General features: G+C 35.1%; 1 protein-coding gene across 4 annotated transcripts in view; it reads right to left on the bottom strand.

Annotated features, from left to right (window-relative positions):
• USP47 (ubiquitin specific peptidase 47) overlaps positions 1 to 23,693 on the bottom strand; it is a 110,677-nt gene that overhangs the window by 31,348 nt on the left and 55,636 nt on the right. For all 4 annotated transcript variants that reach the window (XM_032853480.1, XM_032853481.1, XM_032853482.1 and 1 more), the window contains 6 exons: positions 23,571 to 23,667; positions 21,211 to 21,356; positions 20,588 to 20,667; positions 17,761 to 17,910; positions 1,552 to 1,647; positions 1,324 to 1,476 (listed from right to left, as the gene is read on the bottom strand). In XM_032853480.1, coding sequence (XP_032709371.1) covers positions 1,324 to 1,476; positions 1,552 to 1,647; positions 17,761 to 17,910; positions 20,588 to 20,667; positions 21,211 to 21,356; positions 23,571 to 23,667 — 722 coding nt within the window. The remainder of the gene's footprint in view (positions 1 to 1,323; positions 1,477 to 1,551; positions 1,648 to 17,760; positions 17,911 to 20,587; positions 20,668 to 21,210; positions 21,357 to 23,570; positions 23,668 to 23,693) is intronic.

The raw sequence follows: 23,693 nt of genomic DNA, 5'->3' as shown, positions 1-23,693 counted from the left end.
CACCCAGGCGCCCCCAGAGATGCTATTTTAAATTAAACCTTTCAAAATGTACCTTGGTCATAGGGACTGCTCCATGAACACCTACTTTATCCAAAATGCTTTTTATAAAAGCCATTAAAAGGAATTACTGACCTTACTTTACAGAGAAAGCAAGGCTCAGAAAAGCTGCTCTTCTACACTACATTATCTCATAATACTTAGGAGCACTAACTTATCTAAAACCTGACTCAGGTTTAAAATCATTTTTGAGCTTTTGAGAAAAGACATTTTTATAACTACAGTGATCAGTTCCAATCAGAAAAAAAACGGATTCATGAGAGTTTTGAAAAAAATAAAGATGTATCACTAACAATTATGTCCAGTGATTGTAAATCACCCCTATAATGAAATCAGAAGTTCCCAAAAGAATAGAATGGGGCATTAAGAATTTCCTACCAAATAACGTTAGGAGAACCAGAGAATTTGGAGGGGTTCACTTAGTGGAAAACAATGATAAGCATTACTGGTGTCCTTCAAAGTCCCATTCTCAAACTATTTCAATAAAGTTTTAACTAAAAAACTAATTTAAACAGGGAAACAGACAAAATGCCCTTATTTTCTAGCTTATTTTAAAGGGGCTAAATTTCATTTTATTATATTTATTTTATTTATTTATTTATTTGACAGACAGAGATCACAAGTAGGCAGATAGGCAGGCAGAGAGAGGGGGAACCAGGCTCCCTGCCTAGCAGAGAGCCCAATGTGGAGCTCGATCCCAGGACCCTGAGATCATGACCTGAGCCGAAGGCAGAGGCTTTAACCCACTGAGCCACCCAGGTGCCCCCAGAGGGGCTAAATTTTAATTGAGAATAACCCAGAAACCTTAATCCTTGAAAAAGACACTAAGACAAATACAAGAAATTAAGGCCATACTACCTAATTTGCTCATTTTTTCACTTAAATATTTGTTCTGTGTTTATTATGTACCAGAAACACAATGCAGCCCATCTCTAGATTAGTTTGTTTTACTTAGAATATTATGAAACATGAGATTATTGCTGTAAATAACTCCAGAGTTTAAGATTCTTTCTGTCTTTTCAAAGAATATGTTATTCTGATCAAAACAGAATATCTGAAATATAATTTATGGTGGACAAAAAAAGCTTGTACAAATCTAGATCTTTTTATACAACTTGGCATTACAAAATATAAGAAAGGAACACCTTCTATCACAAAGATAGTCTAAAAGCCACCATTGTTGTTGCCCCAGATAGCTCTCTAAAACACATGACCAACCAAAAGGAATTAATATCTTTTAACAGAAAAAATGAATAAATATTTTACCTCATCTTCAACATCAATAAATGTACTCATATCTAGCTCCTCAGGAAATGTCATCCGATCATTCAATTTAATCCTGTGCATTGTTGTATAATCAAAATCAAACCTTTTCAACTGTAAGGTCAGCAGATAAGGGAAATGCAAAAACCGAAGACCCTAAAAAGAAAAGGACCTATTGAATATGGAATATAATCTCAGATAACTTAGTATTAATTTCTACATGGCATCTACCTTTCGTGCATCACATTTCTTCTTACAACGTTCACAAAAATATTGATTTGGGCCATCCAGGATCTCTGGCTGAATAAATGCATGCAATGCTTCTTCCTAGTAAGAAAAAAAAAATGTTTTATAATTAAAAATATTATAATGTTAATTACTAAGTCTTAAATATAAAAACTTTGCAATTACCAAAACAGAAGTAGAATGGCTAGAAAATAAGGAACTCAAAATGCAAAAAGAAAAAAAAAATATCAATAGCAATATGTCATTATCAAAACTGAGCAACAAAATAATTGCCTTAATTCTGCATGAAATCTGTCTTTTCTAGCATTGCACATCAGTCATTTATTTCTACCTAATTTTTACACTGATTTTACATTGTTGAATTGGGCTAAATAATCAAATAAAGATCCTGTCTTTAGATTAAAAATATGGTACTTCTTAGAAAAGTACATGCATCACTTCAATCTTGTAAATCGAGACATTCATAAACTGTACAGTAAGTAACAGAACTCTGAAGAATTCACACTATCCATACACTAAAGAATCTAATAACCATCATTTACCACTATATTTAGCGTCAGTCCTTAATTCGCCACTGCACTAAAGATTGGAAAGCACTGGGCAACTTTCTCCCTGCATGTCAGATACTGCTCCAGCTGAAAATGAATGAGAGCTCCTCGAGTGTTCACCTAGTGGAACCATGTGGTTCTCTTTTCTCCATACAGCCTTAAGACAGAAGCAAGAAACTTAGTATGAATATTGTTGAAGAATCAGTGGGCATAAAATTTTTAATTTTTAATCACCGATTTTTCACAAATTGTAGTTAATACAATATGTAAGATTGTACTGCATAATCTCATTTCATTTGTTGTGATCTCTTCACACATGGTCTAATCAGAACTACTGACAATATTTACTATATACAAAGAAAAATTTGTATCATTCAGACAAAATATCTTCAAATATTTTTCTTTTGATTCAGAACATGTTACTCAAAAGATAAATAAAGGAGCTTGATCTGGCAAAATGTAAAATAGGTGACAACAAACTACTATGCACATATTGTTTGGTATAGCTCATTTTGGGATAAGAACAAAAAATATGAAAAGATATTCAAAATACCTCTAACCTCAGCCATCTCCTATTTTGTTCTCAGAAACCCAAGGAAGCAAGGGGCTGAGGGTTGGGGTTGGGGTGGGGAAGAACCAAATAGTGGGTTTTTTCCACATGACCAAGCAATTTACTGGAGGTCACGGAAAGGGGCACATTCAGAATGATTTTTTTTTTCCTTAAAGTGTGTTTAAGCAAGAAAAAGGCAAATCCTGTGAAAGCATAACACAGAAAAAGCAGCCATATAGATAGCTCAGCATAGACTGGTATCAAATTAGTCAAGCTTTCCAAATAGAAACTGAACTGTAAAACACTCAATACCTTAACAAAACAAGGGGGAGTATGTAGAGTAAGAAAATTATGTAACTCAAATTCTACTTTCCTAAACCGTGTGTACCAGTTTCTGGCTAGAGTTCATATCTAGCACTCTCTTTTTCTATTTTTTTTTTTAAGTTAAAATTCAGAGAAAGGTTTAAAGCACAGAAAACACCCAAAATTTACTCAGACTCACCAACTTTTAGTATTTTGCTACCCTTGCTTTATCATTCTCCCACCCCCACACACATTATGTATTTTTCTGAAGCATCTGAGAATATGTTTACATATCATGCTTTTCCTCCTAATAGTTCTATATGACTTTTTAAGAGTAAGGGTGTTCTTACATAAACAACAGAGTTATTAAACTCAGGAAAATTTAAGATTGATAAAGTACTTCTGCAATATTCCAATTTTGTTAACTGTCCCAATCCTAAAAATGCATTTCTCCCCATCCAGTACAGAACTGAATCCAGGATCACGGATTACATTTGGCTGTCTCTTCAGATTCATTTTGTCTGGAACAGTTCCAAAGCCTTTTTTCCTTTCAAGACATAGTTTTTGTCTGCAATTTGGGTTTGTCTGATGTTCCTTATCTTTAGGTTCAAGTTCTATGTATTCCTTGCTAGACTACCACTTAAGTTATGAGGTGTCCTAAGAGGATCACAGTCACAGGCCACGATATCTCCAACCTCCTTACCGGTGAAATGAACTTTAATAACCTCGTCAAAGTGTTACCCAGGCTCTCTACTACGTACTGCTTATCCCCTTGAAGCTAATATGTAATCTATAAGGAGATTGGGAGATCATGCAAAAATCCTCTCTCTTAAACTTTCCACCCTAGATTTAGCATCCACAAATGGATTCTTCCTTAAACCAAATTGTAATGTTTTATGAGTCAACTTAAAAATCTTTTTTTTCAGTAGGCAACTTGAGTCCATTCATATTTAATATGATGTTTTTTGTTTCATCTAAATTAGTTTATTATAATTACTATGTGTATTAAGTAAGATTTACTGTGTTCTTCTCTCCAAATAGTATGTTTTGCTACCTTTTACATTTTCCTTTGGTATTTAGGAATGTTAGTAATTTTGTTCTAGTGTATTTATACTTTTGTTAATGCCCTTAATCATTTAGTACCTGGTTTGCTAGTTTTATGTTATCCTTTGTCTCCGACCCATTCTATGGGTAGCAGTCCATGATCTCATTCTACCTTCCCTTATCCCCCCGCCGCTTTCCTTTTTTTGAGTGGTATTCCCTTTACTCCATCTCACATATAACATGCTATTCTTCTACCTATGCCCCCACCCTGTTTCATTTATTCCTCGTTTCTATAATTTAATATATTAAGTGCTCATAGCCCTTTTGCTGAAGCTTGCCTGGGCTGGAGATCTCCTCATTGGATAGAGCTTATTCCCTAGTAAACTCAAGAAGGGCTCATGGATACAATATTGAGTAAGTTCTCCAATGTTCAAGAATGGAATCATTCACTCTCATCATAACTGAAGAAACACTTGGTTAGATGTCAAATCCTTGGCCTGTACTTTCTTTTCTTGAGTTTCTGGAAACTGCTATTCTGTTGCCATGATTTGCATGCTGCTCTTCCTAATTATGATATCAGCCCAATTTACCTTAAAGTTTAACAGTTTATCAAAATATGTCTGAGTTGATTATTCTACGTCAGTTTTTCCAAGTATATGGTAGGTCCTTCAAAAGTAGACTTAAATTTCCCTTACTCCTGGGAAGTTTTCTTGGCTTGTATATCCTAAGTTCTGTTCTACATTGTTTTTATTTTTCAGGTTCCCAGTTATGTTAGACATCCTTTGCCAGTCCTTCCTTTGATTTTCTCTGAGATCCTTTTTACTTTCTCTCATTTTCATTGGATGGCTCTCTTTAGATTTCCATTCCATTCTATTCTCTTGAGCATTTTATAGTTTATTCTTCATTTCGAACATAGTTTGGTCTTTTTCTTCAACTTCTTTTCTCAGTTTTATCAATTTATATTGCATTTCCTGGTTTTTGTTTGTTTGTTTTTTAATCCATCGCTCTCCTTTAATTTTTGGATGCCAGGTTTCATTTGAGACGACTTCACTTAGTCTGGAGTATTGTGTTACAGCATTCTACTGTGTGGTTATTTTCCTGAGGGCTTTTTTTGGCAGGGTGGATTTTCACCAGCTGAAATGTTTTAATACGTATTTTCTGTTTTAACAGTGGCGCCATGTAAATTTGATTCCCATCCCCCACCCACCCCATCATTCTTTGGACTGCGCATTCTTTAGTTTGAGAGTACCTCAAACTTGTCTACCTGGTGAACTGCAGTTTCTTAAATGGGTGATGGGAGTGCAAAGCAAAGCTTAGGGTCATTTTTCATTCTGCAGGACACTTAACTGTTCTCTTTCTCCTTGTTTTCTCTTCACCACTGTGAGTCAGATGCATCATGCTTCCCTATTTCTCTCCCAGAGGCAAAATTCTTCTAAGGATGGCACTTCTCACTCTAGAACTCTTTCCCCGTAGCTGGTGCTATAATATACCCAAGTCCTGTCGGCACTCGCTCTTTTGGCATGTACTATTGTACTTGTGACCTTTGTCTTTGTTTGTTTCGTCCTTCAACCTCTTCTGTTTCATAGTCTTGAAGCAGCAGTAGAAGCTTCGTTGGAACTTGGTGATTATTTTGCTACCTACAGGTAATTTGAGGTTATGGTGTTCTGTCTCCTACTAATGCAGAATTTATGGGTTATTTGGGTTTTATCTATGTTCCTTTTAGTCTCTGGTTTTTGGAGAGAATGTGTAGAGATATACAGATTCAGGAGACCACCATTATCCTCCAAACTCAGAAAGCAGTTAAAACCGTTATTAGAGTATTTCCTATAGCTTTCTTATTCACTTTTTAACAAGCTGGCTCCAGGTTAATCATAAATAAGATCAGACAGTTATGAAAATTAGCTTCAATTCATCTATCCATTGAAGAAATAAATTACATGAATGATGGGATAATGTGGCTATATACATTTATCTTCACCTTAATGTGATGTAGATTATGAAAAACCATGCCAAACTGTATTTTACATATTAAAAAATAAGCTATGAATCATAAAAATGGGAACAATACTATAAATACTGTACCATTATTAATATACACAAAATATTTTGCTCTGGTTACCAACAGCTGTCCTCTTAAGCATGCTAAATTACTCATGTATCATGCTTCTAAACTAGCTTTGGGTTGACTGTGTTGTTTTTCTTCATTCCAGAGTGAAGATAATAGATTTATTTTCTACAGCTTAATCCTATTATATAAAATGTAATTTGTACATTTTTTTTGAGTTTACTTATTAACATAAGATGTATTACTAGCCCCAGGGATACAGGTCTGTGAATTGCCAGGTTTACACACTTCACAGCACTCACCATAGCACATACCTTCCCCAATGTCCATAACCCAACCACCCTCTCCCTATCCCCCTCCCCCCGCCTGCAACCCTCAGTTTGTTTTGTGAGATTAAGAGTCTCTTATGGTTTGTCTCCCTCCAATCCCATCTTGTTTCATTTATTCCTTTCCTAACCCCCAAACCTCCCACATTGCCTCTCAAATTCCTCATATCAGGGAGATCATATAATTGTCTTTCTTTGACTGACTTATTTCACTAAGCATAATACCCTCTAGTTCCATCCACGTCATCGCAAATGGCAAGATCTCATTTCTTTTCATGGCTGCATGGTATTCCATTGGATATATATATACCACGTCTCTTTTATCCATTCATCTGTTGATGGACATCTAGGCTCTTTCCATAGTTTGGCTATTGTGGATATTGCTGCTAGAAACATCCAGGTGCATGTGCCCCTTCGGATCGCTACATTTCTGTCTTTAGGGTAAATACCCAGTAGTGCGATTGCTGGGTCATAGGGTAGCTCTATTTTCAACTTTTTGAGGAACCTCCATGCTGTTTTCCAGAGTGGTTGCACCAGCTTGCATTCCCACCAACAGTGTAGGAGGGTTCCCCTTTCTCCACATCCTCGCCAGCATCTGTCATTTCCTGACTTGTTAATTTTAGCCATTCTGACTGATGTGAGGTGGTATCTCATTGTGGTTTTGATTTGTATTTCCCTGATGCCGAGTGATGTGGAGCATTTTTTCATGAGGCTGTTGGCCATCTGGACATCTTCTTTGCAAAAATGTCTGTTCATGTCCTCTGCCCATTTCTTGATTGGATTATTTGTTCTTTGGGTGTTGAGTTTGATAAGTTCTTTCTAGATTTTGGATACTAGCCCTTTATCTGATATGTTGTTAATTTGCACATTTTTTAGACTGTAATTTTCAGAGTTCAGAACAGAACAAAGAGAATTCTTATATCATGAGTTATTACAATTGTATAGTTAATGAAGAAAATCTAGGCACAATGCAGTTAAAAGGTATATCCAAGGAATGACACTGCCTATGAATTTTAATTTTTAAAAATCTTACCCTACATAAGAAATCCTTTTCTCATCATTCAATTTTTTTTTTTTTTTTTACTATTGTATTTTGGGGCTTCTTTATATATTCTACATATCAGTCTGTTGTCAGATACATGGTTTGCAGATAATTTTCTCCCAGTCTGTAGCTTCCCTTTCTATCCTCTTTGCCTGGGCTTTCAGATAAAAAAAAAATTTTTTTTTGAGGAGATGCACCTTATCAATTATTCCTTTTGTGGACTGTACTTTTGATACCAAATCTAAGAATTCAGGGTTTAATCCTAGACCTGGAAGATTTTTTCCTTTTTTTTTTTTAAATAAAAGTTTATAAACTTTACATTTTACATTTAAATCTATGATCCATTTTGAACATTTTTATACAAGGCGTAAGGTTTAAGTAGAAGTTCATTTCTGTGCATATGGATGTCCAATTATTCCATCACCATTTCTTAAAAAGCCCAGCCTTACTCCACTGAATCACTTTTGTGCCTTTCTCAAAAATCAATTGGGGCACACTTGTACAAATCTATTTCTAGGTTTTCTGTTCTGTCCCATTTATCTATGTGTCTATCCATCTACCAATACCACATAATCTTGGTTCTGTAGCTCTATAATAGGTCTTATCAGGTAGACTGATTTCTCCTACTTTATTCTGCTTTCCCCCAAACTCTCAAGTCTAGCTATTTTTATTCCTTTACCTTCTACATAAACTTTAGAATGTGCTTGTCTATATCATCAAAAAATCTTGCAGATTTTGAGAAGGCTTATTAAACAGTAATCTTGGAGAAAACTGACATTTTTACTATGTTCAATCTTCTAACCAATGAGCACACTGTCTTTCCATTTATTGAAATATTCTTTTCAGAATAAGTAGTTTCTTTTTAAGATTTTATATATTTAATTGACAGATAAGAGATCACAAGTAGGCAGAGAGGCAGGTGGGGGTGAGGGGAGTAGGCTCCCCGCTGAGCAGAGAGACGGATGCTGTGGGGCTGATCCCAGGACCCTGAGATCATGACCTGAGCCAAAGGCAGAAGCTTAACCCACTGAGCCACCCAGGCACCCCTGAGAATTAGTAGTTTTTTGTACATAGGTCCTACACATACTTTGTTGGATTTACACCTAAGGCGTTTTTTCCCCCCATGTTTGTAAATGGCATTGTATTTTGAATTCTTTCCACATGCTATTTACTAGTATCCTGAAGTACAACTGATTATTTTATGTTTATCTCATACCCTACTATATTGCTAAACTCACTTACTAGTCTACAGGTTTTTGGTAGGTGCTTTGGGGTTTCCTACATTAAAAAATCATATTACCTAAAAAGGGGGGGCACTTTTATCTTTAGTTGGAATGCCTTTTATTTCCTTATTTCCACTTCTTGCATTATTGTCTGACTGGACTTCCAGTACTATACTGAATAAGAATGGTGAGGACAGACACCCTTGCTTAGAAACAACCTTGACCTTCTAGAGGGAAAGCATTCAGTCTCTCATCATTAAATATTATGTTAGCTATAAGGTTGTTTTGTTTTTTTCTTTTTTACCATGTTCTTTACCAAGCTGAGAAAATGACCCTCTATTCCCAGTTCTCTGGTTTTTGGTTTTTTGTTTTACTGTGAGTAGATACTGAATTTTGTCAAGTGTTTTTCCTGAGTCAAATGATGTGATGGCACGAATTTTCTTGACTCAATATGGTAGATTACTCTAATTGATTTTTAAACATTGACCAGTTTTGAATTCCTGAAATGAATCCTTGGTCATGGTATCTAATTCTTTTTACATATTGCTTAATTCTACCTACTACTATTTTGGTAAGAATTTTCTTATCTATATAAATTAAGGATACTGGCTTGCAGTTTTGCTTTATTTGGTTTTGTTTTCACTTTGTCTGGTTTAGTATCGAGATATGACTAACTTCATAAAATAAATTGGGAAGGGTTCCCTCTACTTCTATTTTTTGAAAGAGATTGTGCAGAACTCGTGCTCACTATTCTAAAATGTTTGATGCCAGGATCCAGTGAAACCATCCCAACTTTGGAGACTTCATTTTTGAGAAATTTTTAATTATGTATACCTTAACAGTTATAGGGCTATTCAAATAACCTAATTCATACTGAATTATAGCTTGTGCTTTTTGAAGTATTGATTCATCTAAGTTATCAAATTTATGTATGCAGAGTTGTTGTATTCCCTTATTATCCTCCTCATTTTATTCCTAATACTGTAAATTTTTGTCTTTTTCTTCCGGTCAGTCTTACTACATACAGGTATGTCCATTGTATTGATCTTTTAATAAAATTAGCTCCATGTTTCATGATTTTCTCTTGTTTTTCTATTTTCAGTTTCACTGATTCTGCTTTCATTATCATGTCCTTCCTTCCGCTTGCTTTAGGTTACTTTTTTTCTTCCTTTTCCAGGTTGGCTGGAAGCTTAGATTACTGATTCAAAACTTCTTTTTTACCAACAGAAGCATTTTACTAAAGATAGAGCATTTAATGCTGTTAAGTTTCCCTCTCGGTACTATGTCTCAAAATTTTAGCTGTGTTTTAGCTGTGTCTCAAAATTTTTGACCTATTTGCATTTTCATTAATTTCAAAGTATTTTGTTATTAATTTTCCTCAAGGTCTCCTCTTAAATTTTTGGGTTATTTATGTGCACTGTGTATTTTGCAAGTGTTCAGTGGTTTTCCAGTTATGTTACTGTTACTGATTTCCAACTTCATTCTATCATTGTTGAAAAACACTCACTATGATTTTAATTCATTTAAATTTGTTGAGATTTATTTCATGGTCCAAGGTATGGTCTTTCTTGATATACAGTCTATTAAAAAGTGTGTACTCTGCTGTTGTTGAGTGGAACATTTTATAAACATCTATTAGATCTTGTTGTTGATGGCACTGTTGAGTTATTTGCTAATTTTCTGTCTAGAGGTTCTACCTATTAATTATTTACAGAGGGACATTAAAGTCTACAATTATAATGATAGATCTGTCAATTTCTCTTTTTATTTTGGGCAATTTTCCCTCATATATTTTTAGCTGTTATTTGGTAAATACATTTGTAGGATTGTAGTCTCCATGATGAACTAACCTTTTTATTATACTGCAACTATTTCTGGTAATTTTCTTTTCTCTAATATCTACTTTATCTGATATTAATATAGTCTTTTGCCTTGATTAATGTTTATATGATATAACATTTTTCCACCCTTTTACATTTCAGCCTGTCTATGCCAGTATATTTGAAGGGAGTTTTTGTAGTGAGCATAGACAACTGGGTCATGTTTTTAAATCTGATATGCAAATCTCTACCTCTTATTTGGTACAATTAGACCATTTACATGTGACTAAGACTGCTATTTTAGTTTTTTGTTTTCTTTCTCCTGCTTTCCTATGGATTACTTGAACATATTTTTTAAATTCTATTTTGATTTATCTAGTTTTTTGGAGTGTTTCATTGGTTGCTCTAGGTTTATTATACACACATAACTTATCACTCTACTGGTGTCATCCTTTTACCACTTCAAGTGAAGTACAGAGACATTACATCCCTTTATGCCCTTGTACCATCTCCTATTTATAATGTAATTGTCTTAAATATTTCTTCTACATATATTTAGAATGACATCAAACAATGTTATAGTTTTGGATGAACCATCAAATATAATTTTGGAAACTTAGGAAAACGAAAAGCCTATTGTATTTACCCAGATTTTTAGTTTACCATGTTCCTTCTTCATTCCTAACATTCTTAGATGCCTTCCTTTTATTATTTCCTTTCTGTTCAGAGAATTTTCTTTAGCATTTTTTAAGGTGGGTCTACTGGTGGCGAATTCCCTCAGCGTTCCCTCACCCAGGGTGGGTCTTGATTTCCCCTTCATTCCTGAAGAATATTTTCACTGGGTATAAGACTCTAGTTGACAATGCTTTTCTTTCAACACTTGAAAAATGTGCCACTTTCTTCTGGTCTCCATAGTTTTTTATGACAAATTTGCTTATAAGAAATCAGAGTAACTCTACCCTGTAAGAAAATGTATCTTTCTCATTTGCTGCTTTTAAGATATTTCTTTGTCTTCGGTTTTCAGAAGTTTGACTATAATCGGAGTGATGCAGAATGATTCTAGCTTATCCTATATGGCGTATACTCAGCTTCTTGGATCTATAGCTTTATGCCTTTTGCCAGATTTGGGAAATTTTTCCAGCTCTGCCTTCTTTTTCCTCTGCTTCCAGGACTCCCAAAGACACAAATCTTAGATCTTTTTTTATAGTCCGAAAGGTCCTGAGAACTTCTGAAAAACTTTTCTCCAGTCTGTTTTCTCTCTGCTGCTTACAATGGGTAATTTCTAGTATTCTATCTTCAAGTTCAGGGATTCTTTCTGCTGTCTCCTCCATTCCACTGTTGAGCCTATCCATCAAGTTTTTCACTTTGGTATTGTATTTTTCAGTTCTAATTTCCCATTTTACTTTCCTTTTTATTTCTTCCCTGAGAGTTTTCTATTTTCTCATTTGTTTTAAATGGGCTTGGGATCTCCCACTGAAGTATTTCTATGATGACCGCTTTAAAATATTTGTCATAAATTCTAACATCTGTCATTTTGGTGTTCATATCCACTGAATGTCTCTTCTTTAATTCAAAATGAGATTTTACTGGTTCTCAGTACATAGAGTATTTTTGGTTTTGTTTTCTATTGAAACCTGGAAATTTGGGGTATTTTGAGATTCTAGAGCCCTATTTGAATCTTCTGGTTTACTGGCTTTCTTTGACAAAATTTCCTGCTTCATTACTACCAGTGGGAGGAGAAGTCCAGGTTTTCCTACTTGGCCTCTGCTAACATCTGAGATGAGTGTCTCTTCATTACGTGTTAGACAAGAGTTGACATTCTGGCTTCTCAGTAGGCCTCTGCTGATATCATCTTGGCTGTGAGGGGCAGGAATGTCTCATTAGAGCTCCCCTGATAGCCTCCACTGACATCATAAGTAGGAGGGGGGTTGTCTCCTTACTGTTCAAAGATGGCAAAAGTCCTGATTCTTCACTAGGTCTCTTTTGACATTAATGGGGACAGAAAGAAGCATTTCCTTACTATGAGATGGGAATGAAGGTGAGACTCCCCATGTGTCTCTAATGACAGTGAACCAGGTGAACAGGAAAGCAGTAGTGGGAAAGTTTGTTACTGCCTAGCAGGGATGAACCTCCTGGCTAGCTACTCAGCCTTCTCTGAAACCACCCAGGCAGGGGGCTGGAAAGCCCAGTTACAACTTCATGAATAGAAGTCTAGGCTCACCACTCAGTCTTGGCTGGCATGCGTTGAGATGGGGCCACGTCTTTCTGTGGTCTTTGGCTAGAATGGAATGGATAACATCTGAAAGTTTTCTGCCCTGCTAGGCTGTCCCTTTCCTGGTCTTTTGGCTGGAGACATCAGGTTTTTCAGTCTATGCCTGTTGCTATTTCCAGCTTCTTCAGCTCTAAGTTTGGGCTACATTAGGCAAAAAGAAAACCCAGGGAACTCACCCCATGTCATTCCTTGAGTCCTGAGATCCCTAGTCTTTATGCCTTTTCTCCACCTTTCAGAGTCTTCTTATGTTTTATTATATATATAATGTTCAACTTTCAGTTGTTTTAGCAGGAGGAATGGGGCAATGTACATCTACTCCATCTTCCTGAAAGCAGAAGTCCCCACTTTTTAAACTGGTTCCCACTATGTCCAACCATATAAATTCCTGGAAAAATGAGGGTAGAGTCTGTGGAAGAGATCTTTCTTTACGTGATGCTTACGTATTTGGACAAATATAGACCACTCCACCATCCAAATGAATTATGTGGCTAAGCCGGACGTTTAAGAATGTCCAAGTTATCTGTTAATTCAGGGTAGAACCTATGATATAAACTTGTGCATACCAAATACTTGAAATGCTTATGATTTCACAAAGACTTATGAATTAAACAATTTTTCATTTAAAACTTTAAAATAATCATTAAACCATGTTTACTTAGGGAACAGATGTATTTCATATAATCTGTTTTTTCTAAAGACACTAAATGGAATGAAATAGCTAAACCCAATTTCAGACTTTTGAACACATTTTGTGATAATAAAGATATTTAAATGTACTTACCTAATAGAATGAAAAATATACTAAGAAAAAATGGTCTATTACAGTGTCCACTGCACAAAGTAGGCAACTCAATAAGTATGTTATATAACAAAAGATAGTAATAAAAAGATAGTGTCTAAAATTTACGGATAAATAGAAAAGCTCTTCCTTAGTTAATGCCAAATGTGAGTTATACTATTTTTAATTTGTGAAATATGCTTTCATAGTTAACCGATAAAAATTATACTTCTACTTTTTATGTATCGCTAGCATGTATTTAAAACTATCGCATTATAAAAATATATTCTCAAATGTGGTTGGCAATAAGCAGAGTCAAGGTTTCTTTGATCATGAAATTCAGAGAGATTGGTTTAGACAGCTCTAATCAATGAAAATAAAAGGTTCCAGTTACCTCACAAATCATTAGGAACAATTTTTTTTAAAGGTCACTAAAAGGAATTTTTCAGCCGACATTAATTTTTCAGGATTAAGGAGATATGTAAAACAAGAGTAAATTATAACACATGATTTAGTATTGTCACTCACCCTCAACCTCCCAAGGACATAAACAGTTATGTAACAAAGTAGAGATAATCCTTAAATCACCTATTCTAGTGCAGAGCTTTCCACAATAGTTCCTCAGAATCCTAGTATCCCTTAAAATAGTCACAAATATCCCAGAGGAAAAAAAATGTTAGGTTAAGCATAGTTAAGGAAATTTCTCTACTACAGGAATCCTCAGGGCATTTAAAATAAAATATGCATAGCGAATTTCCCAAAGAGGATTACAGTTGCACTGTTTCCCAAATTTAATCAAAGAAGCCTTCTCTTAACCTTCTATTAAATCCTGTTGGAGATGAGTGTTAAATAGAAATCAGTCTGAGAGGTAAGAGGGTGCCAAAAGAGCCCTTAAACACTGATCCCCTACATGGCCAGGTAAAATGAAGACCAGAAATTTAATAATCAGCATAGCTATAATGACTAAAAAATAATTCAATGAACAAATTATGAAAAGCTTTTTTAAAAACTGTAGGCGATTCCTAGCACTCATTAAAAAAGCAGTCTGCTATCAGTCATGCTGAAAGATGACCATAAACATTTATTACAAATGTCATACTGACAAATTAGCTAAATGCTATTTCCATTCGTATTTTAAGCTTAAATATTACTCAAGTTAATTTATTTGAACACAAAGATAAAACAAGTCTAGAAATTGGATGTTGCAGATGAAGGTTAATAAAACTTTAATTTTTAATAGAACCTTGCACTTAATTGCCTGAAATTAAGCATCATGTGTTAACCTCACTATATACACATATCTATTATATTGTGGCTCACTGAAAGAATGCATAGTAAATTGAACACAGAATTATCAGTGTTGCATGTGTAGGTACGTACATGTGTTTATGTGTGTGCGCATATCCAGTAAGACAAATATACCAGAGTCCATGAATAAAAGTAGGAAAATAAATTTTAAAAGAGTTCAAGTCAAATTAAGCAAAATATTATATGTAGTCTGAATGATATTCAACCAGATTTTTATAATCCACATTTATACTTAATTCTTTTTAAAACACACAGAATTAACAAAATACACAATGGCAAGCAGTGATATAAAACTAATTTTAGATGTTGTGTGATGATTTCTGTAGATTAAGAAACGAAGGTTATAGGTTTAGAATTCAGAAAATAATGGGAATTCACTTACCTCTAACTAAAGTTCTCTGAAGGTAGTATCCTCCTTAGAACCCCTATCTTGGGTAGTTCACCTGCTGTAATTTCCCCAAAGAGATTCCAGCAAAGTCTAGCAAGTTTTAAGTGCCCTTCTGCAAGCCCTATTAGCGCATGTGTGTTATATAAACTTGCTTACATACTGCGTCATAGCTGTAACCTCCAATTCCCACTGAATCACCACCACCATCACTACCACCACCATTCATGTATCAGTGGAGGACACCACCTTTGGAGAACTCCATTTGGAAATGTGTCTTTTTTCACTTCTCCAGAAGTATCCTCCAAAGTGCCTCACTGCTGAATCTATAATGTAGTTGAGAGAGTGGTGGTAATTCAGCAGGCGAGAAAATGAGGACACAAAGATTTAGCTAAGCAACTGGACTTGATTACTCAAATACAGTATCCCAACAAAACAAAACAAATAACATTAGCCTCCTCAACACTCAATTAATACGTAAAAACATTAAACTGAATGTATACATGAAAAAGCTTTCATAAAAAATACTTTCATAACCAAAGCAGAAAACATCATCTTTATCATCTGGGACTACCAAATATTTCCCTAGTGTATTTTGCTAAAGAAGTGCCAATATTTAGGGGCACCTGGGTGGCTCAGTCATTAAGCGTCTGCCTTCGGTTCAGGTCATGATCCCAGGGTCCTGGGATCCAGCCTCGAGTCCTGTTCCCTGCTCAGCGGGAAGCCTGCTTCTCCCTCTACCACTTCCCCTGTTGTGTTCCCTCTCTCGCTGTGTGTGTCAAATAAATAAATAAAATCTTAAAAAAAAAAGAAGAAGAAGAAGAAGAAGTGGTGGCAATATTTAAAAATGAGTTAGGAAGGGGCACCTGGGTGGCTCAGTGGGTTAAAGCCTCTGCCTTCAGCTCAGGTCATGATCTCAGACTCCTGGGATTGAGCTCCACATCAGGCTCTCTGCTCAGCGGGAAGCCTACTTCCCTCTCTCTCTGCCTGCCTCTCTGCCTACTTGTGATCTCTGTCTGTCAAATAAATTAAAAAAAAAAAAAGAGTTAGGAAATAAGTCATTGAAAGACAAATGTTAATAATTTTTTAATATGCCCCTCCTACCTTAAACAATTAAAAAAAAAAAAAAAAGGTCTTCTACTTGGATTCCCACCGACTGATTCCATAACTTCTTATCAATTACTTCTTGAAAGTCATATGAAAGTACAGAGAAAAGCAAAGGGAAACAACTGTCCGAGGGGCCAGAGGACCAAACCATCTTGGAAGCACTATTACAGAGGATAAAGTGTGGAGTAGCTTTAAAATCACTGATTTCAGCTACAAGCCAGCATCAGCTTGGTAACAACATAAATGAGGCCCAAAACAATATAGCCCTGAAAGTGTCCCCTGGCTCATAATAAATTCAGAATAAATGTTTCTGAACACTGTAATTTTCAAAATCAACTTTCTCCATGGCTCTCCTTTTGTATCAGTAAATACAATAAAATGCAACAACAAAATGATCAAAAACCAATTGAAGAATGGATAAGACAATGAGAAAACCTTAATCTCCCAGTTGTATTCTCAGTATATAATTAAGCTTATTTTTAATTAATCAATTAACTAATTTATATCAGATTCTTCAAATTACTGTACTTCTATGATGCATGGTTTTTAAATTAAATTTTAGAATAAGGATGTTCCTTTAAAAAATGTGGCCTGTTTATCCTAAAAACCAGAGGTTATTTTTCCAATTTAAAAAATATATGATGGGGCTCCTGGGTGGCTCAGTGGGTTAAGCCGCTGCCTTCGGCTTGGGTCATGATCCTAGGGTCCTGGGATCAAGTCCCATATTGGGCTTTCTGCTCAGAGGGGAGCCTGCTTCTCTCTGTGCCCACCATCCCCCCTTTCTGCCTGCCTCTCTGCCTACTTGTGATCTCTGTCAAATAAATAAATAAAATCTTTGAAAAAAATAAAAATAAAAAATATATGAAACAGGACATCCGGGCGGCTGTCAGTTAAGTGTCTGCCTTTGGCTCAGGTCATGATCTCAGAGTTCTGTGATCAAGCCCCTCGTTGGGCTCCTTGCTTGGTGGGGAGTCTGCTTCTCCCTCTCCCTCTGTCCCCTCAACCCCCTTCTCATGTGCTAATAAATAAAATCTTTAAAATATATATATATATGGAATATACACAAAACAAAAAGTATTTTCCAATACAAAAAATGGTCACAAAAGAGTATTTATAAAACGGACTCTTTAGAGGTTAGAAGAAAAAAAAAGGATAAAGTGAAACAATCTAGTCATCTATCAGAGAGAATAAAATTCTGAACCATGAAGCAGTACATTTGCATTCAATTTCCCTTTTATACATGCACTATTAGGACTCACTGAAGGGTCAAAAATCTTCTAGATCTTGCTAGTTTAAGTGCAGGAATTACTAACAACCCAAGAAGGTGTATCTAGGATGATACTTACCTTACAACAGATTATACCACTGTGCTATTATGTATTCTGTGTAGGGATACACAAGCAGTCAGCTGAAAGGTACACACCACACTAGCAAATGCTTGACTGGACCCATAAGGCCGGATGACCAACGGAATATCAAGGTACGTGTCGATTCTCCAGCCCTCATAACCACATTCCAGACACCTCACGTAGTCCTTCAGCTTGCCTTGATATAGTTCATTTATAAGATCAGCCTAAAAATAAGAATATTAAAAAGTGTTCCTTAAAAATTATTTTTAAAATACACAAAAACACAATAATTCCTGCTTTTAAAGATAAGTTTCAAAGGCTACTCATTCTTTACTGCTTAAGTTTTAGAAAGCTTTAAGATTTATCTAAAATTCTATTTTAAAAATGAAGGCTTGACAAAAATTAAACATCAAAAAAATTAGATTAATACTAATTTAAGAATCAATGTACAAAAATTAACTAGTTCAATTCTCTTATCACTAAAAACCCCACTAATAAAATGGTTTGTTGAAATCGATTTATTATACTATTATACTATTAAGCTTCATATTATCTTTTCATTAGGTTGAGAATACATTTCATCTATCACTTTAGGCATGTTGATAATTACATAACTAACTAACCAGCTAGTTTTATAGCTTTATACATGCATACCACTACTCTCACAATACTATATTCTGATTCCTATAATCCTATCTTCTAGCTCAAGGTGCAAATAAAACTTTTTAACTTTCAGTAATAGACATAAAACAATTTTAAGGGGAAACATTATACTGCAAATTTTCTTTAAAAAGGTATAGACATTTTTAAAAAATTCTATCTCCATCAAAATATCCTCATTTAAAAGAATGGATCTCTCACTAAGTCCCCAAACTTAGCAAACTTGGGCTTCTGTCCCAAAAAAGATAGGTAATTCCTTTAGTAAGGACCCTCCAAGTGAATGTCTCACCTCAAATTTCTTTTACCAAAATTTGGGAATGCAAAAGGAATGCCCCAGTTGGATCTTTCAGTGGAATTGTTGACCCAAAGAGGGACATAAAAAGGGTAAGAGTAACTTCAGACCTATGAAGGAATAGCCCCTAATACCATATACATAAAGTTACTAAGTAAACTTAATTTTTTTTTCAAGATCTCTTAAGTAAGAATGGAAAAGAAGTAAAGTGTATTACAATTTACCTTTCATAAATTTCTCTCTCTTGAACTTTCTAGGGCTTATAAGCCTTCAAACTAAGATCCATCGTCATTGTCTATACTACCGCCATTTATTTAATGAAGCCTTCTTCATTCATCTGCTTCCATCATATTTGATTATATCTTCTGCATCTTAGAGGGCATTTCTTTTTTTTTTATTTTAAGATTTTATTTATTTATTTGATAGAGAGAGACACAGCAAGAGAGGGAACACAAGCAGGAGGAGCGGGAGAGGGAGAAGCAGGCTTCCCACCGAATAGGGAGCCTGATGCGGGGCTTGATCCCAGGACCCTGGGATCATGACCTGAGCCAAAGGCAGATGCTTAACGACTGAGCCACCAAGGCACCCCATAAGGGGGCATTTTTAAGTGGTTCAAAGCAGTATTTTTTAAACAGATCTGGTAACAACCCAGTAAGAAAATAATGTGTATCTCAACACAGTATATCCAACTATAAAAAAATTAGCACAAAATAATACCCTTACTTTTGTGCTATTCTCTTATACTTTCCTATACTATTCCATTTTTTTTAAGTGCTGATATAGACTGACTAAACTGATTTCATAACATACGAATGGATGACAACCTACAGTTTGAAAACTCTGGCCCAAGCCATCATCATAATTCCAATCCGAGAGCAGACTCTCTAGGCTATCTTCCAGATTCTTCCTCCTTTTTTATGCCTGTGATTCCAACCCCATCCTTATCATTAGAGCCACTATAAACCCTCCTCTTTACTGAGTTCTCAGACCCACCCAGTTAAGCCTTACTCTCCATCCCACAATGATATATTGAATGCTCTTCCCAATTCTAACCTGCTCTTTTCCTATGGGAAAAAGAACAAAGTCAGATTAATAGGAATCCTAAATGTCAAAAGCATATCTCCTTGGTCAAAATGAAGGTAATATTCAACTATACTTAATCTGCTATAGATTATAATACCTGTAATTTACTTGGTAAATATCTGAAAATACTGTTCAAAAATCATCCCCCCAAATCACACATACACATTATATATATATTTATATATGAATTATACAGTTTTCAATTAAAAAGAGACCATCTAAACCATAGAAACCAACTTCCTTATTTTAAAGATGAGGAAACTGAGGTCTAGCATGGTTTAATGAGGATCTGTATGACTCAGTTAATGGCCAACTGAGAACCTAGTACTTTCTTTTTTTTTTTTTAAGATTTTATTTATTTATTCGACAGACAGAGATCACAAGTAGGCAGAGAGGCAGGCAGAGAGAGGGAGAAGCAGGCTCCCTGCTGAGCAGAGAGCCTGATGCGGGACTCGATCCCAGGACCCTGAGATCATGACCTGAGCCGAAGGCAGAGGCTTAATCCCCTGAGCCACCCAGGCGCCCTTTTTTTTTTTTTTTAAAGATTTTATTTATTTATTTGACAGACAGAGATCACAAGTAGGCAGAGAAACAGACAGAGAGAGAGGAGGATGCAGGCTCCCTGCTGAGCAGAGAGCCCGATGCGGGGCTCGATCCCAGGACCCTGGGATCACGCACGACCTGAGCCGAAGGCAGAGGCTTTAACCCACTGAGCCACCCAGGCGCCCCAAGGGAACCTAGTACTTTCAATTCCCCATTCAGTACTTTAACAACTGAATGCCAGAGTTTTAAAACATTTCAAAAGAATAAAAGTTACTTATGAATGATTTATTATAAAACATTCCCTTCAATCTGAGATCAATTACCTGTTCTGTTTGTTTCCATTTCTGTTCCAAAGCATCAAACATGACTCTGCACAGTTCTTGTACATCATGCTGCTGCCAAGCTATTTTAAGATAAAATTTAATTAAAAACAGCAATACATTAAGTGTAATGAAACATTAATTTGTTGTTTAAAAGCAAATTGTCAAAAACATGAAAAAGTCTACACAAAATAATTCTAAATTTAAAAAAGAACACACACTATACATTACAGTCATGAAAAGGTAATCACAAGGAAAAGATCAAGCAATCTTAGTATTTTATAAGTAACATATGCTTTATGATGCTATTATTTGTTATTTTTGTTATGTTTCACTATAGAGTTAAGAAATATGTTAAGAAAAATCTAGAACAACAAACTAAAAATTTTAATTTAAGTACACAAAAATAATTTAACCAAACTTACTTTACAAGAAAATTTTAGTTGATCAAAAATTTACCCCTGGTGCTTAAGTTTAAAAAATAAATTATTTTTAAATCTAAGCAAAAGGCAATGAGAAGGTTTATGGTAAAGTTAATTAAGCTATTAATATATTTTGTTTATAATACTGTCTCCCAGAATTCCTTTGAATATTAGAAACACTAATCATTATAAGAGAATTAGTACCCTCACTACTATCCCATCCAAAGCTCCTTGTAACATCTGTGGTTTCAATTGCTCTCTTTTTGCTGGTCTGTAACAAAACAAAAAGCCTTTGGAGTTGGTATGGGATACTTGTCACTGGGTCTTCTTCAGATTCTTCAAATTCCCACCTATTAAAATAAAATTGAAATAATATGAAAATTATTCATAAAATATTTTTATTCTTTAAGGCAGCATTAATATTAACATCATAATAATGTTAAGACCTTAACTCTGGGGTTATACAGGATTTGGATATTAACTGAAGCAATTATTTAATAAAAGAGTAGTCCTTCCCTAATTCATAAATTCAGAAGAATTTTAGACTTTAACAAGAAAAGGCATTCAACACTAATGAAAGGCAAAGCTCATCTAAAAGTAATCAAAGAATTTGCGGGGCGCCTGGGTGGCTCAGTGGGTTAAAGCCTCTGCCTTCGGCTCAGGTCATGATCCCAGGGTCCTGGGATCGAGCCCCCCATTGGGCTCTCTGCTTGGCCGGGAGCCTGCTTCCCTTCCTCTCTCTCTGCCTCTCTCTCTGCCTGTCTCTCTGCCTACTTGTGATCTCTGTCTGTCAAATAAATAAATAAAATCTTTAAAAAAAAAAATAAAAGTAATCAAAGAATTTGAATTTGATCAAGACTCTTGTCCTAATTATTAATTCATAAAAATAGAGGTAACAGAACAATAGTAAATGACACTATAGCATTCAAGTATCAAAATCCAAAAAAACTGCAGGAGAAAGGATGTCAGTTTTCAATATATGTATTTTCATTTTTTTTAAAAGATTTTTAAAAAATTTTAAAAGATTTATTTGACAGAGAGGGATCACAAGTAGGCAGAGAGGCAGGCAGAGAGAGAGGAGGAAGCAGGCTCCCTGCTGAGAAGATAGTCCCACGTGGGGCTCGATTCCAGGACCCTGAGATCATGACTTGAGCCGAAGACAGAGGCTTTATTTAACCCACTGAGCCACCCAGGTGCCCCCAATATATGTATTTTCAAGGAATTAATTGCAAGGGGAAAAAAGATGGAAGGGAATTAAAAATAGGTTAAGTAGATTAAGAATGTTATCAGTCAGTTGCACTGTACGGCTCCTGTGTGGTTCCTGATTTGAACAGATTGTTTAAAAAAAAAAAATGAGGCAATCAGGGAAACCTTATTAGCCCTGATCTGAGATATATTTATAGATGATTCAATGGGAGTGTGCTTCCAAATAATTAGAATAGAGGATATTAGATAAAAAGGACTGATCATGAGTTGATAATATTCAAAAGCTGGGTGATGGGTACAAGGGGATTCATTATAATGTCTACGTTCACAAGTAAATTTGGATGATGAGCTTCCATATGAATGGGCTGATAATATAATGTTGTTTGAGCAACACAACCAATATTCAAAGTTCCAAAAACACTTTAAATACATATTCACAGTAATTTCAAGGATGTTATTCAAGAGTAACACACAAAAAAGGAAAAATCAGTTAATGTGTACTTTAAAATGTCTTTAAAAAATAAGTTATGCATACCTTAAAGAAAACATACAAAACAAGAGTGTATTAAATGTAATACAGTAAGATATTCATAAAAATAACTGACTTTTAGGGTTTAGTTAAATATGGATTTCCTTCATAGAGCATTTTAAAGTACCTGGTATATATATATGCCATCTTTTACACACATAGACACTTACACACACACACACACACACACACACACACACACACACCCCCAAAGGAAAGCTGCATTACATTTTAATTAGAAACTAAGTTTAAAAAGACAACTTTGTTTCTTAAATTAAGAAGTGAAAGGAAAGAATATGGTTCATATATTGAGATTATCTCAGAAAGCAGGTAACATATTGCTTTATAAAGATGTTAAAGCTGTAAGTGAGTGAAAGCTTTAATACAGTAAGTAATCCCAACTGTAAATCTTACTAATTTTATCTTTTGCTGGTCTATGCACTTCTGGTTCTCTCTACAAATTTTTCGTATGTCAGTCTCTTATAAGATCTTTTTCTTACATACTATTCAAGATGTCTTATGAAGTGAGAAATACCCATAAATAAATAGATACAAGAAGGTAAATTAGATTAGTTAAAACCTATACTTTATTTTTTTTTAAGATTTTATTTATTTATTTGACAAAGAGAGAGATCACAAGTAGGCAGAGGCAGGCAGAGAGAGAGGTGGAAGCAGGTGCCGTGCTGAGCAGAGAGCCTGATGCGGAGCTTGATCCCAGGACCCTGAGACCATGGCAGGAGGCAGAGGCCCAACCCACTGAGCCACCCAGGTGCCCCTATACTTTCGTTCTTAAATCAATTTTATTTATAAATTTTTTTTGAATACTCACTTATATAATGCATTCCTAAATTCAGGAGTCATAAAAAGTGTCTGCAAAAGGCTATTCAAATAGCAAGTCATTGCTTGGTTTACTAATCCCACGTATCCTTTAAAAACAAAACACAAATACATA

Source organism: Lontra canadensis, unplaced genomic scaffold, assembly GCF_010015895.1.
Source record: "Lontra canadensis isolate GAN:19392208 unplaced genomic scaffold, GSC_riverotter_1.0 scaffold7, whole genome shotgun sequence".
NCBI classification, from domain to species: domain Eukaryota; kingdom Metazoa; phylum Chordata; class Mammalia; order Carnivora; family Mustelidae; genus Lontra; species Lontra canadensis.
Note: the sequence above shows the minus strand (reverse complement) of the source record. Positions and strands in the feature narration are given on the sequence as shown.